This window comes from Aspergillus pseudonomiae (assembly GCF_009193645.1).
Source record: "Aspergillus pseudonomiae strain CBS 119388 unplaced genomic scaffold BDV37scaffold_70, whole genome shotgun sequence".
Lineage (NCBI taxonomy): Eukaryota > Fungi > Ascomycota > Eurotiomycetes > Eurotiales > Aspergillaceae > Aspergillus > Aspergillus pseudonomiae.
In genome coordinates this window covers 118841-133012 of record NW_022476062.1, presented here as the reverse complement: position 1 = coordinate 133012, position 14172 = coordinate 118841, and the positions used below count along the sequence as shown (strand labels likewise).

General features: G+C 49.6%; 5 protein-coding genes across 5 annotated transcripts; 2 read left to right on the top strand and 3 right to left on the bottom strand.

Moving 5' to 3' along the window:
- Nucleotides 1–1066: 1066 nt before the first annotated feature.
- Nucleotides 1067–2007, bottom strand: BDV37DRAFT_193855 (uncharacterized protein). Its single transcript, XM_032079715.1, has one exon. It carries the CDS (start codon nt 1835–1837, stop codon nt 1142–1144), a length of 696 nt encoding a protein of 231 aa, XP_031938329.1. The 5' UTR covers nt 1838–2007; the 3' UTR covers nt 1067–1141.
- Nucleotides 2008–2615: 608 nt separating this feature from the next.
- Nucleotides 2616–3635, top strand: BDV37DRAFT_193857 (FKBP-type peptidyl-prolyl cis-trans isomerase). The gene is made up of 6 exons (XM_032079716.1): nt 2616–3006; nt 3084–3151; nt 3208–3268; nt 3338–3358; nt 3413–3454; nt 3511–3635. Exons 1-6 carry the CDS (start codon nt 2870–2872, stop codon nt 3566–3568), a joined length of 387 nt encoding a protein of 128 aa, XP_031938328.1. The 5' UTR covers nt 2616–2869; the 3' UTR covers nt 3569–3635.
- Nucleotides 3636–4440: 805 nt separating this feature from the next.
- On the top strand, nt 4441–4992 carry BDV37DRAFT_286108 (uncharacterized protein; the record flags this gene model as incomplete). Its single annotated transcript, XM_032087863.1, has 2 exons — nt 4441–4607; nt 4863–4992. 2 exons carry the CDS (start codon nt 4441–4443, stop codon nt 4990–4992), a joined length of 297 nt encoding a protein of 98 aa, XP_031938327.1.
- A 218-nt stretch (nt 4993–5210) lies between these two features.
- Nucleotides 5211–6973, bottom strand: BDV37DRAFT_286107 (amino acid/polyamine transporter I; the record flags this gene model as incomplete). The annotated part of the gene is made up of 4 exons (XM_032087862.1): nt 5211–5795; nt 5845–5987; nt 6062–6577; nt 6646–6973. 4 exons carry the CDS (start codon nt 6971–6973, stop codon nt 5211–5213), a joined length of 1572 nt encoding a protein of 523 aa, XP_031938326.1.
- Nucleotides 6974–10289: 3316 nt separating this feature from the next.
- Nucleotides 10290–13086, bottom strand: BDV37DRAFT_286106 (MFS transporter; the record flags this gene model as incomplete). The annotated part of the gene is made up of 3 exons (XM_032087861.1): nt 10290–10344; nt 11212–12606; nt 12674–13086. 3 exons carry the CDS (start codon nt 13084–13086, stop codon nt 10290–10292), a joined length of 1863 nt encoding a protein of 620 aa, XP_031938325.1.
- Nucleotides 13087–14172: the final 1086 nt, after the last annotated feature.

The following is a 14172-nucleotide window of genomic DNA, read 5'->3' as shown; positions in this document are numbered from 1 at the left end:
TGCCATTTACTGCAAGGCTAAAGAGGTCGCCCCATGTTGGCTTTTTAGTGGAGTGGGAACGTCCATAGTCGATATTCCGTGAGGAATCCACCCTCACGTCGCATTAACGGTCTGAAGAGCAAGTTTCGCATTTCTATCTGTCTGAATACTGAGGCATACTTCTGCATCTAGTCACTGAGCATTGTAGTCCAACCCGACAGAGCCACTGTAGCGCAACCCTATGTTGTCTCGAATTCATATGCAGCAATGGAAGCACTACCCCTCAAGATTGCTCGATGGCGAAAGAAAACCCGAAGCCACTCAGAACCTCATGAGAGTGAAGGAGCACCCTATCTAATTACGAATTAGATGGCATGGAAGGACGGAATACCATGAAGCAAACTTTGCTACAGTTGAGATAAGCTTGCGCATCCTGTATGAAGCCACGGTCATACCACTTTCCTCCTTACCCTTGAGCGTTAACACTGTACATTGTGTCATTATTGCTAATACGTACAGGGTCCCACCAGCACATATTACGATGAGACACGCAGGGCTCAAGGTATGTACAGGGTTTAACAATAGGCGGAAACCAGCCGAGACTGAGAAGAAAGCACCCACCGAGATAACGCCGTGGCAACACCACTGGTGTTGGTCCCATTGTTGGCCTCAAGAACATTATAGTTCCGACGATACCACGGGTATAGGAATGGACGTGTAGAAGAAAATGCTGGAGAGACATCCGGAAGACGGCTGAGTCTATATACGGGCCGAGTCCCTCTCGGCTGTACCCGTCAAGAGTCCGAGTCATTCAACAACGACATCCCAGGTGGGCCCGATTTCCGCGAGGGTGAACCTTACTGGCGAAACCCCTGGGATAGGGATATTAGTCAATCCATGTTCAGAGAGCAATAAAGCTTGGTAGTGAACCCTACTAGGAGGTGATGTAGAATTACGGCGGCTATAGGTGTTTCGTTAAGCAGTCACTCGAAGCGAACCCAGTAACGCCGACGAGTGGGATAAATCGGGACAGGCAATTGCAATTTTCATATGACTTGATCATACATGAGGATTCTGGTGTTATAGTCTCCCCTATACCACCAATACACCATCCTAGAGAACCTCCAAGGCAGAGACAAAGTACGAAACCAACGACCGTTCTCTAAAGATCATCTTTCCTATCCTCAATATAACCCAGAGCGCGAAAAAGCCTGGCAGTTTTCCCTTCTTGCGGGTCACACAATACAATCCCACGGCTTTCTAAGTGTTGCGTCACTACCTCATAAGCCTTATCTACCTCCTGCTTTGGCACTTTGGCCTCGATTTCCATTAGGTGTAGCGAGCCGGCAGCGACGTCATCGAACTTGGCTTTATAACCTTCGATCCGTATCTTCCACTTGGCATTCTGATACGGGCCATAATTCGTAAGCCCCTCCCAGTTGACATTTTCGTAATGCTCCGCGAGCTCGATTTGTTGGTCGCACCAGATGCTAGGTTCTTGCAAGGGACATCGCTTCTCGCAGGTATACGTGGGATTTTCGCCGTAGCGATCCCAAACACACTCAGCGCAGTCAGGGACATCGGAGGTTTCCTGCTGGAATCGTACTTTCACCGTGGAGATGTTTTCGCCTTTCGAGGTCTTGGTGCGGAACATGAGGCCATCGGAGATGTAGACCGGGGGGTTTGTGTCATAGTAGGTGATCGGATTCTCCTTGTAAGGGTCGGGTGTTCCCAGTCCCAGCTTTCGAAGAACCGTTTGAGGGTCTGAATCACATATCGCCCATTGCAGGTTGGTCTTCTTCGCGGTCACCAAGGGAGCTGCAAGGAGGAGCACGGCGTAGTGTATATACGACTTCATGATTTCAACTGCACCGGATCGACGTTAAGACAAGTCAAGTGATGCTCAATGCACCAGAAAGATTGACTGGACTGGAGAGATATGAGATGATATTTAGGCATCCAGGGAGTTGCAAGGGGTTCGTCATGACATCAGATGGAGTTATATACTCGACGAACGCATGCGGTGGGCGGTGAACAGGCTCGAGTCATACAGGGCGTTGGCTGGTCAACCCTAACTTGGACGTATCGCATTGATATCCGCATGCTTGAGAGAATCGATGCGAACTCTGACTCCTTGGTTTGCCTTCTGTCAGTGGACACAGAAAATGCTCATTCTTCAGCTGGGTTCAGCCCGCGCCTCAAGACCCACCCACTTGCAGCTCACAAGGTTTCCAAGAGGGCAACGATCTGCTGCTTCCAGGCCCACTTGGAGAACTTAGCAGGTTCTTGGGTTCATCGCAGAGGGAATGTCCCTCAATAGACACAAACTTAGGGTCCCACGATTCTAGCTCCAAGCTGAAGATCGGCACCCGAAGCACCATCACCTGCTTTGCTATCTACGAGCTTCACAATGCTTCGAAACAGTAGCGTCCACGATCATCCTCCCTCATCAACGGGGGAAATTCAGTGATTGGCCCTTCGACATAAGAAAACTGGACACCAGGTAACACAGCAACCGCCTGGTTAAGTAGTGATAGTCTTGTCGTCTTGGTACGGCTCCTCGAGAAAACTTAATGAAGAACAACCTCGTGTCTCCCTATGAGGGCATTCACGGTCGCGGCAAGCATCCAAGAAACTTTCACCGCACGATACACGGATCATTGACAGATGAATGCCTGAAATTTATAAAAACAACATTCAAACGGTCAAGGAGATTAAAAATCAGGCTCCGATCGCATAGTCATGGTTCAAAGAGGAAGACGCGTCAAGGGAGGCGACCGCCACGTGACCGTCGGGATGTTTCCCCGATCTTCCGGCAATGCTTGCTGGAACAATTAATTCATGGGATTGATTCCTGTCGTCCACCTCGTTCTTCAACTTGTATGCAGAAATGGGTCTGATCGACTTCATTAAAGATATTATTCGCCCCGGTAATGGGGTGGATTACCCTAAAGCCGGCGATATGGTCACGGTCCACTACCACGGCTATCTTTATGATCCGACCCGATCATGGAATCGCGGGCGTCGGTAGGTCGCCAGATATATTACACATACAACCCACGGGAGATCATTGTACAGGTTTCTAATAGTGTGTCTTCGCTCAGCTTCGATAGTAGTATCAAGCGCGGAATCCCCTTCACGTTCCAGATTGGCATGGGCACGGTCATCAAAGGTATGTCCATAGTCATCTCTAGCAGCTTCGTGACAGTTCCACTAACTAAAAACCAGGATGGGAGGTTGGAATTCTTGGTATGAGCCTTGGTGAAAAGGCTCTTCTTACCTTTGGGCCGTAAGCATCTCTTATGCGTGAATACCCTCTGGAGCTTGTACTAACTGATTTTACTTGGCGCGCGCGCAGTCACTACGGATATGGTGCAAGGTAAGTCCTCCTTGCTTGGATTGCTCATCTGCCTCATGCTCACAAAGAATGAAGGGGCGCGCCTCCATTTATCCCTGGTAATTCAACTCTGGTCTTGTAAGTCGCTGTCTTACTTGAGCCCGGATCTGAGCAAGCACTGATGATAATCATAGTAATGTCGAGCTTCTGGCTATCAATGGACGGACTCTTCAATCAGACGACTCAGAATAGTGGAAGGAAGCGAAGTGCTGTACTTTTATGCCCCTGTATATTAATCCCACACTGCGTTTGCAAAGGTCTTGTGTTTTGTACAATAGTATATTATCAGCGAATCCATTATCCTCGCAAAAAGGATGGCATATCAATTAGCCCAGCACATCGTTGGCTCGAGTGATACAATGAGGGTGAGTCATCTTGATAATGATCTCTATAGCAGAATGTTTGATGTTCAAAACTTGGATTTCATCAGCTGCTTGGATCAGCCCGGCCTGCTTGTTATAGAAGTGAGCCAATGTTATGACTTGATCGAAGTCATTGCAATAGAGCATAACGACACTCTCACGACACATTCATACACGGAGAGAGAAATGGAAAGTATGTCAGATAACTGCCGTGCCTGGAATGGCAAATGCTCCGGTGGAGCGACAGCTACATCTTACTAGTGGGCGGACAATGCGCTAAAGATATCGGAACAGCCATAAAGCAAGCCGAGCTAGGGCTCGGGGGGTCGCCATTCTGCTAAAGATGATGCCATGCCCTAATCATGCGGACCCCGCATATCGACCGGCCAAGAGCCTGAGAACGGTAAAGCCTGAAGAATAAGGGCTCCGAGAATATCTCCGGGCCCTATGAGCTGATCCTGAGATATTATACAGCTAGAGTGCGATGCCGATCAATGCCAGGAACTAGAGTAGCTTAAAATGAAGAAATAGACGTCGATAGAGACCGAGGCCAGCAACGTGACTGCTTGAATAGATTCAAATACGCGTTTGACACCGCGCTGCGGTACCTTGCACAGATATTCAGCTCCAGCACCAAGACGTGCCCCAATCCTGAAGATGTCTCTGCTCTATAAAATCCTCTTCTTATTCCCGTTGGCCAGCATGGCTGTGCCTTCTTCCCCTTCAAGTAACCTCAATAAGCGGTCCATTACCTGCCTCACAGTCGGGCAATCAGCAACGGCGACCTGGACCAATAGCGCCGGCCAAACTTGTTCTTTCGTTGGTGTGGTTGGGAGCAATTATGGTGCCAACAGCGCAGGCCATGGGGAGTACGTATATGCTGCGCCGTTAAACCTAAAGTCAACTATCTAACAAGCGTGCCTATCGCATAGCTATTCTTGCAACGGCCGCTGTGGTGCAGGTTGCTCTGGTACCGCGCTAGGAAATGTGTACACACAAGACTGCTTCTCTCACGATATCTGCTCATATTTCAATGATGCTAGCGGAGGTGCAAGGCACGTTTAACCCATATATTAACATGCTAGCTAGGTTTGGTCCGGATGCTAACCATGCAACACCGACAGTGACCCAAACTGCGGCGACGCCTACAATGCGGCCGTTGACGATTTCGCGGGAGGGCTTGTCGCAGGCTGCTCACAGACGAACCCTACAAACTCGGTATCTCCTCCAAATTCCAGTCCTGTTTGTGCCTGAGAGGATTTCTTTCTTTCAACATAGCTAGAAACCCTACAGCCGATAGTGTTGCTTCTGTACTACTAAGCGATTGAACTCTCGAAGATGACGGATCACTCAAAACCTTCAACTTTAGAATCCTGCAGGCCTGAATAGGAAATGCATAGCTGTGTTGGGTCGTGCTGTATACATGTCCTGGATGACAATCCAGCTCAATATACCTCTCTAACTGTCGCGATTCATGCATTTTGGCTCACTGCCCATCTTTTCCGGACCTCATAATATCCCACTCCGATAATCCACAGTGAGAGCAGAACTAAAGCTTGTACAGGGGCGAAAATGGCCCCTCGGATCACCACAAACCCACTAACTATGGCAAAGGTAATGGGAATGATAATAGAGGGCTTGTACGGACGGTGCAAATCTGGTTCGCGAAATCGCAAGATGATCGCTCCGAGGACCGTCAATAGGAAGAACGTGTACTCCCCCAATCCATTAAAGGTCAGGAGGGCGCGAAAATCCCCAAAGAGAATGTAGAAGATAGGAAGCGCGGTAGACAAGACAATCGCATTGATCGGTGCATCCGATTTACCGCTCGGAGCACTTAAATCGGATGGAAGTGCAAAGGCACTATTCTGAGTAGATGTAGCGCCCAATCGTCCGAGAATTCCTAGAAATCTCGGCAGCCAGTTGGAATTCGACGCTGCAACGATCATGCGACCAGCGACAAACGAATTCCCCAGCAAGGACCCGGTTACGACAAGGCAGATCAAGGCTGCTGCGATAACGCCCGCTACCGGACCTAAGAGATGGGTAATAGCAGTCTCATCTATCGTTAGACATGAGCATGCGGAAGGTAGTATGGAGACATACCACGGCAACGCTATCCGTTGTTGAAACCACGCTCCATGGAAGAAGAATGTAGTACGCGGTATTAGCCGCGATGAAGCAAAGAATGACGATGGGAACCGCCATATTAATGGCGAGGGGAAGCTGAGAAGCTGGCGCAGACAACTCTGCAGTAATGTAGATAGCCTTCCAGTCGAGATGTCAGTTCAACGGTTCCATTCTCTGAGTAGATCGGGGATACCTGCTTTGTCCCAGCCCGAGTAAGCCCACAAGGCACCATAAAGGGCAGCTGAATAGTGACCGAGCATTTCCCACCCAGCCAGGTCGCTCCAATGAATCTCTTTTCCGTCCGGAGTCAAGGAGTCCCGGTAGCCAAACCACGACTTGGTATACCAATCCGTTGCTGGCCCGTCCCAGTGCGTGCTTGACAAATGGACAAGCACTACCAGAAGGCCTGCAAGCACGATGCCAGTAATTGTAGCAAATTTCGTCGTCACAAAGAAACTGCTCAACCGTGTGCTAACTTTTGTGCTAATCGAGTTGGCTACACCAATCGCGATCAACACCAGAATGGAGAGAAGCTTGTGTTGGATCGAAGCGGCCTGGTTAGTTATCCCCGCGGCAGAGTAGATGCTTTCAATAAAAACAATGCTGAGGATGGCGAGCGTCGCCGGCATCACGGCGATGATCCAAGTCCATGCAGCGAGGAAGCCAAGGATGTCGCCAAAGGCATACTGCAGATACGGCTGGACGCCCCCTGTAGGTCAAGTTAGTCTCCCATGGCCCTAGTACCTAAATATCAATCTTGGGGTCGGAAATGCAGACCTTCACCGGAAATTGCTGTGCCGAGTTCGGCCATCGTTGTCGCCCCCGTCCAAGCCAGCAGCCCTCCCACAAGCCACACAATGAGAGCAGCGCCGGGTGATGGAACGTTCGTATCAATAGCGCCAGGAGATGTGAAGACTCCACTTCCGATGACAATACTAATGACGATGCAAAATGCTTCCATGGCCCCCAGATTCCGCCTGAACGTGGCGCGAGGGGCTACAACCGACGCGCTCGTGGGCGCTGCTACGGCTTCATAGCTTGGTTCTGGAGAATCGGCGAGCAACGGCCTTTCAGCATCTTCTTGAGGCTCAACATTGGTGACCATGGTTGATGATAGTATGTTGCGTTGAGGGAGGAAGATGAAGAGCTTCAACAAGAATCAGAAAACGGGGGTCGAATCACGCAATCGGCGCCTCGTCTTGCCCCGCTCCGGGTCGATGCATAAGAGAAACAAGGATCAGCATTTGCTGCGTCCTGCGCTTAGGTCGCCACACCGGTCGATCTGGCAAGCGCCGAAGAGGGCGAATGATAGTAGCCGCGGTACTCTCGCAGTTACTTGTTCCATATCAAAATTCTAGCCTAAATAATTCATGGGAGAGGGTACTTGCAGAAACACACACACACGCAAAATAAAAAAAGGAGAAGAAGAGGAAGAAGAAGACGAACTCGAAAATATAGAAGTAGAACAAGAAGGATCCATTCCTACTAGTTTGATAACTTCCCGCCAGCCCGTCATGGGAAAACAACGATATACTCCATTCCACCCCGTTCAAATTATTCCTCCCATACCTACAATCGACAGACGCAGTGTCCCCCATTTACTCGACAATTGCACACGTGGAAAGGAACACAAATGCAGTGTCTGTCGTAGCAACGTCCTACACAAGTTCCCTAAAGCAGGTCCAGTCAGCAAATGGATTGCACATTGCCAGGACAGCGGTGGTGGGGATGAAAACTTGCCTCCGCCGCCGTGAGAGAGCTTATCTCGTCGACAGGACTAGTAGTACTCGAAGCCGTTGCAGGGGAAACAGGAGTCGGCATGGAGGCAATTAGAGCGACCTGGGTACATACGCCGAGTATGGCAAATAGGGTCACGCGAGTCTCAATGATGACCATTTTGACCGAAATGGTGAATATGTACGTGTATATGGATTACCGCTGGCCAACCTTCAGAGATGGGTTTGGCATAAGATTGAGTAAGAGGACGGTCAACGACGAGAAGGAGATATTTATCCCCATCGTGAACGTGTTGGAACTTTTCTGCAATCTCAACACCATGGCTTTATGTGTCACTTCACCCAGTCATGATGTGAATATGCGTTGGTTACGGCGTTGAACCCCAAGGCTCGTCTTCTCAGCTACACTAGCCAGGTTTAACCGTAGCATATTATTTCTGTCGCCCAATGAAGGGAGAAGCCAGAGGAGTGGGCAGGAAGAATCAGTACTCGGCCAAATGTACGCACGGATCTGTGGCTGCTGCTTGTCTCTTATGCTACCAAGTGGACAGCGTCCTAGTCAGCCAGGGGATATGCATGTAACCCTGGAGTCCAAGTGCCGTTGATTTCTTTGAGACATTACCGTGTGCCGTGCCGTATTCGTGCCACCATCAGCTCTGACCACCAGCGTAGGTCTAAAGGAGGGTTTGACTAGCCCCATGGCTGTTGACGTTGTGCAACCCATGGCCCTAATTATATCAACGGGTTGATTCTTTGCATACACCATTCCCCTTACTTTGGAATATTGTCCGACGTCACAGTATCCCTTATATGCTACAGCCAAGAGGTCCCTGGACATCTAGGACGAGGACAATTGGTGTCACCGTTGTAGTGCATACCTCATTGCCTGCCCTCATATCCTCTCCGTATGCCGTTCGACGTTGTGCCGCCATGACAGGTAATTCTTGCCATATGTGGACTCGATGAGTGACAATCCACCAGAGAGGGCTTTCAAATCATCCGGTGGCCCATGACCCACTATCGATGACACCAAAGCTCATGATATGCATATGATTGTGACAGATAATTCACCGTGCCGTACTTACGCATCTCTCAAATTCAAGACTCATACTAGTGGGTCCTCTTTCGGAGGTTCCCCCCCCCCCCCTCCCCCACAAGAGTTCTTTTAGGAGACTCCAAAAGAAACACAAAATTATCACCTGTGGGGCTGACCTCGGCTGGATGTTCAGCTGTATGAAGGCAAAAGCGTTTCAACTGATACAAGGCAGCAGCCTCATTATCATGAGAAATAAAGGCTTGATGGTCAACCAGCTAGTAGAACTGAGCTAGGGTTTCATGGTCAAACACATCGCACCGGCTGTAACAACAAGAGATTGATCTTATGGGTGGAATGTCAGATGTGACGGTCCAACGAGTGAGTAACTGTGATACTTTAAGGAGACACAAGAGTACGTATAAAGCAATGGCATATAGGGTGATAGTACGTCTTAATAGTATAACGGCACTGCTACGACTCATTCCCCAAACCATGACGGAGCATTTCAATTCACATAAGCAAAGCCATCATGTGGATATCTGATTACAGATATCAATGCAAACAATATACCCAGCTTGAATGTTTTGAGAGCGGAGAAACCCTAGAGTAAATGTATCAATATCTACACCCGACACCACTTTGGTGGTAATCTCATGCTGTGTTGCATGTCCGAACCACGAGGTATATCATGAGACCGTCTCAGGGTTTCAGTGATCATTTTTACACAACATGGACCCCTCGCTTTGTCTGTACTCAGGGACTGAACTGCGCCACTGGTGCGAGAGGTGTATTCCAACAGAGATATAAAGTGCGGGAAGAATGTGTAGAGAAGATTCGAAAGCACGGTCAGACAATCTTTCTCCGACCACTTTGGCGCATGCAGTGGGCCTGGAATTGCCTATAGGTCAGATGGGGGAAATAATGCGACTATCACTTGGATATGAATGCGGCCTTGATTAGTTCAGAGCGGGACAGTCATGATCGGACTTGTCTTGAATTCGTTCACACATGGCCGGGCTGGTTAGAAGTCCGAGCATATGGGCTGGATTAGAGACCTCCAACCCCGCAGTTAACGCGTTTAGAACTCTTTTATGTATCACAAGAATGTTGTCGAGTGTGGGCTCTCGAGGATCTGTCACTTGATATCGGCATGGTTTAGATAGCCATGTCTGGCACATGCACCCGGAAGACAGTATCCTCGAGATATAAATACGGATTACTTTCCCCGTCAAACAACACTTCCTGCCAGTCCTTCTCAACTGAGTTACTCCTCTGGCGACGGGCATCACAAAAATTGCTTTTTATCACCGACTCCTTACAATGAAGGTTGCACTTCTCCTTGCCGCGTGTGCCACTCTCGCAGCTGCAGCTGCGACGGAGCCTTTTCAGGCCACAGAAAATATGTCCTTCCCCCAGGATGTCTCATTCCCCGAGGATGTCTCCATCAATTCTTGTAGGTTCTCACACGTCATAACTATTGTACTGATTTTGCACTAATAAACTATGATAGCCGCTGTATCTTCTGCAACGCAAGCGTGTGGTGGCCTGACTCCGGCTCAATGCAGGAATATCTGTGGCCGACTTGGCTTCCGATGCTGGCGCTGTACGCCCAATGCCTGTCAGTGTTCCAATAGCTGCTGAGCAAAAGATCAGAGCCCTGGAGTTCCGTTGACCTCAAGGGCCACCGATGGAGTTGGGATGTGTCTAGTCAACTGGTCAAGTCAGAGTGGGCCTTACGAACAAGGTGAATTTGCTTAGTCTTTATGTTATTTTGTTCTGTGTCATCTGTAAGTATTGAATCATGGGTTGATTATGATTGATTTTCACTATAATTGAAGTATCACATCAACTGTATGACACGGCCATGGAGTAGCACATTCTAGCCATTGCCGTGTAATGAGATCCTGTTTAGCGAACGTGTCACTTCCTTGTATCGGTCCTTAGGGTTGGCGGTTAGACTGTATCAGAAGGATTACTCCCAACTCTACGTGCTCGTATGATATCCATGGATCCACCCTCGATGAGACTATACTATGATCTAATACATGATTCTCTCTTTGTTCTCCTTGCGGTTTTACCTGCTGGTAACGGCAATGCAATATTATTCTTGTACGCTCCGGTGTGACCACCTCGTCTCATGTTGTTTCAAAAGAGCTGTCCAGCAAAGCAGGAGTTGTGATATAAACAGTAGGGGCTACGGGAATATGGGCGATTTGCCGTCCAGGGCTACGTTATCGAAAGATATTCAGCAGAGAAAAACCGTACTTGGATGGCCCTAGGGTGGGTGACTTGCGGCTCAAATGTCAGCATCATGTCTATAGAGGTCTGCATAATGTCGATGTCTACTTGGATTGGATACTATCTGAAAGTACATGAAGAGTCGGAGTCTCAACTAGTACGAAAAAAAAATGCCATGATTACATTAGATGCTAAACTAAGATTTATTGAGACAAATTCGGGGTATAGTGCTTTTTTTTCAAAGGGAAGAGATTAAGACGCCCTCTATACCCCATGGATTGGAACGGGGGACGAGAGGCGTGAAGTTATTGATGGGTTTGCTCATACTATCACCGCATGGGCCCATTGGTCTCGGCGGCAATTTCATTCTCGTCACTCATCGGCTCCTCGGCCTTCTCGTAGATGGGCGCGAACTTGCTCTTCATGCGCAGTCGCTTGCCGTAGAAGAAGAAGACGACGGGGATGGGCACCAGGATCGCTGCCAGACAGCCCAGGAGCGTGGACGCCCACTGAATCCCCATGTTGTTAAACATTTGCCGGGAGAAGAGTGGGAAGCTGGACGCGACCAAGGAACGCACGAAGGTATTGGCGGCGATGGCGGAAGCGGCGAACATCAGATACGTATCAATGAGGTAGTTGAACAGCTGGATGAAGATGATCAAGAGTCCAAAGCCGGTGAAGAGACCGCTCAGAGTCGGGACAATCCAGTGGATGCTATCGGTAAAGCCCGTCCAGCCAAACCAGAACAACCCCGCCGCAAAGAGCGCCCCCGCGATGATCACCGGTGGGAGACGCCATTCGGGAACGGGGATGCCCCCGTTCGCTTCGAGCTTTTTGTTGTACGCTCCGCTGGACAGAATGATGTATCCCGCGGCGATAAACAAACCCACGACCATGCCAAACAGAGGCAGTCCACCCACGCCCGCGTTCATACCGTGGACCCCTTGGAACACCAGCGTGTACGCCGTAAGGAAACAGTAGAGTAAGCCATAGATAAAGCTCAGGTAGACCGTCACGGCAAGGATCAAAGGCTCGTTGATGAGCAACCGCAACGGACGGGAGAAATTGTTGATGAGGAGGTCTTTCAAGTCGACCTCAATCTCCTCCTGCTTGGCATGGATGCCCCAGTTCTTGGTGCGACGGCGCAGTTCCGAGGCCTTGCTGATCAGAATGACCGGGGGGTATGATTCCTTCAGGAAGAACACGTTCAGGACGAAGGCAAAGAACCCCATGAAGGCCGGAATATACGCGGTGTACCGCCAGCCCAGATAGGACATATTGATGAAACCACCAATGAACGGTGCGAGGAGTGGGCCTAAGAACACCGTGCTCGAGAAAATGGCGATGGCGACACCACGGGTGCGATTGTCGTAAATATCGGAGAACACGGCGGCGACGACGGCCAGTGGACAACTGCCGAAAATGCCACAGAAGAAACGGCAGATCATCAGGGTTTGCAGGTCCTTGGCGACGGCGACGGCGATATTAAAGATGCCGAATCCGAACATGGCAATGACGATGGGTAAACGACGGCCTTGCAGTTCCGACATGGGAGCCCAGATCAAGGGTCCGGACGCATAGCCGATGATGTACAAGGAGCTCGACAGGGTGGAGACTTCGAGACCGACCCCGAACGCTTGTGCGACATTTTTGGTGGAGGCGCTGAAGACGGCGGAATCGAAGGTCGAACAAATACTGGTGAAGGCGAGGATGGCACTGATATAGACCCTAGAAAAGCACATGGACCGTTGAGCACATGAACCGCGGATAAACCAGGGGAGGATCCATCACCTACTTTCTCTTCAAGGGCCAGTTCTGGGGGTATAGGGGATCATCTTTCCCGTCGAACTCCACCACGTAGTCCTCTCGCGCCGGTAAGAGGGGCGGATAGGGCTTTCCGGCGCCAAATGGGGGCAATGGGGCCCTGGAGGGATGTGACTTCACGCTTTCGCCGACGGTGAGGGCATGTTGGAGTCGCTGGGTGTGAATACGGCTCAGGGCATCCGAGGCCCTGGTCGTATGGCGTTCGAGATCAACCTCGGTGGCGCGCGAACGCAGAGTATGCAACTGAGGGTCATAATCCACCGAGCTGGTGGTGGAGGTCGAATCGGTTGTATCGGAAGTTGGGGGTCTCTCGGCGTATTCGGACGACTCCAGTCGTTCTTTGCTCTGGCCCATGGCCGTGTCCCCATTCCGATCATAGACCATCCTGACCGCTGGTAAGAGAGCGAGGGAGTTCGGTTGTCACGCTTGACATGCACCAAATCCGCCCGACGGCCAGAAGATAAATAAACCAGAACGAACTAAAAAAAATTTTTCCTCCTGGAGAGTATGACGAAAGTTCCTGCCTGTGGCTTAGAAATGATTCGAAATGAGGAACCCTCACGAAGCTTCAATTATTCTGTTACCTATTTTTCTGTTGTTCCTGCCGACTTATCCGTTCCAGACCCACTGGGAGTCGGGATGGTCTCTCTTTTTCGCCTCCCAACTACCGTCCCTTTTTTTTTTTCTGACTTTTTTGTTTCTCAGGGGGAATGGTTTTTCACAGATCTCCAGGAAAGCTCGTGCGTGAACATTCCGTCTGTGGTGGAAGAATTCCATCTCCGACATGTTCAACGGTTGTTTGGCACGTTTTCAATCTTTGACTGTTTGCGGGGCGAAGCTTGATGTCCTTGACGTCATTCATTCTAGTTTTCTGTTTTTCTTCGGCATTCGGAAGATTTTCCGCCCCGTGGCTGATGATCTTCCCGACGGGATCTCCGAGATAATGATAATCAACTCGTGCACAACCACGGGAATATCATTGCTTAGCGGAGCATCTCAACAGATGGACTGAGCAATCAGACACCATTAATCATCGTTTGAAGTGCCGTGGCAGAGTATCACTCTCGGATATTTATGTACATAGTATCCGGAGACCTATATCAATGGGTACTAATCCACTTTCCATAGATATATATATCTCTGTCTGTAGCATACCAGTATCGCATGTGTAAATAGATCAATCATCAAAACGTAGCCCTCAGTAAGTCACTAGATGGAACATCATGGATGAAACCAACAGGAACTCAATGTAGTCGTCACGCAGTATGCTTGATTAATGGGTATGATCATGCTGTTCGTGGTCTAGAGTACTGCAGGATGGATATCTATTGCTCTTTCCTATTCTGGCAGTCACGTGCTGTATCCCTCGGGAGATCACATGGAGTGCACCTGATCAATTTCTACAGATACGCCATGATGGCAAGTGTACCTACAGTGAGCTGGACCACTACGAAACATCCAGACATAGTC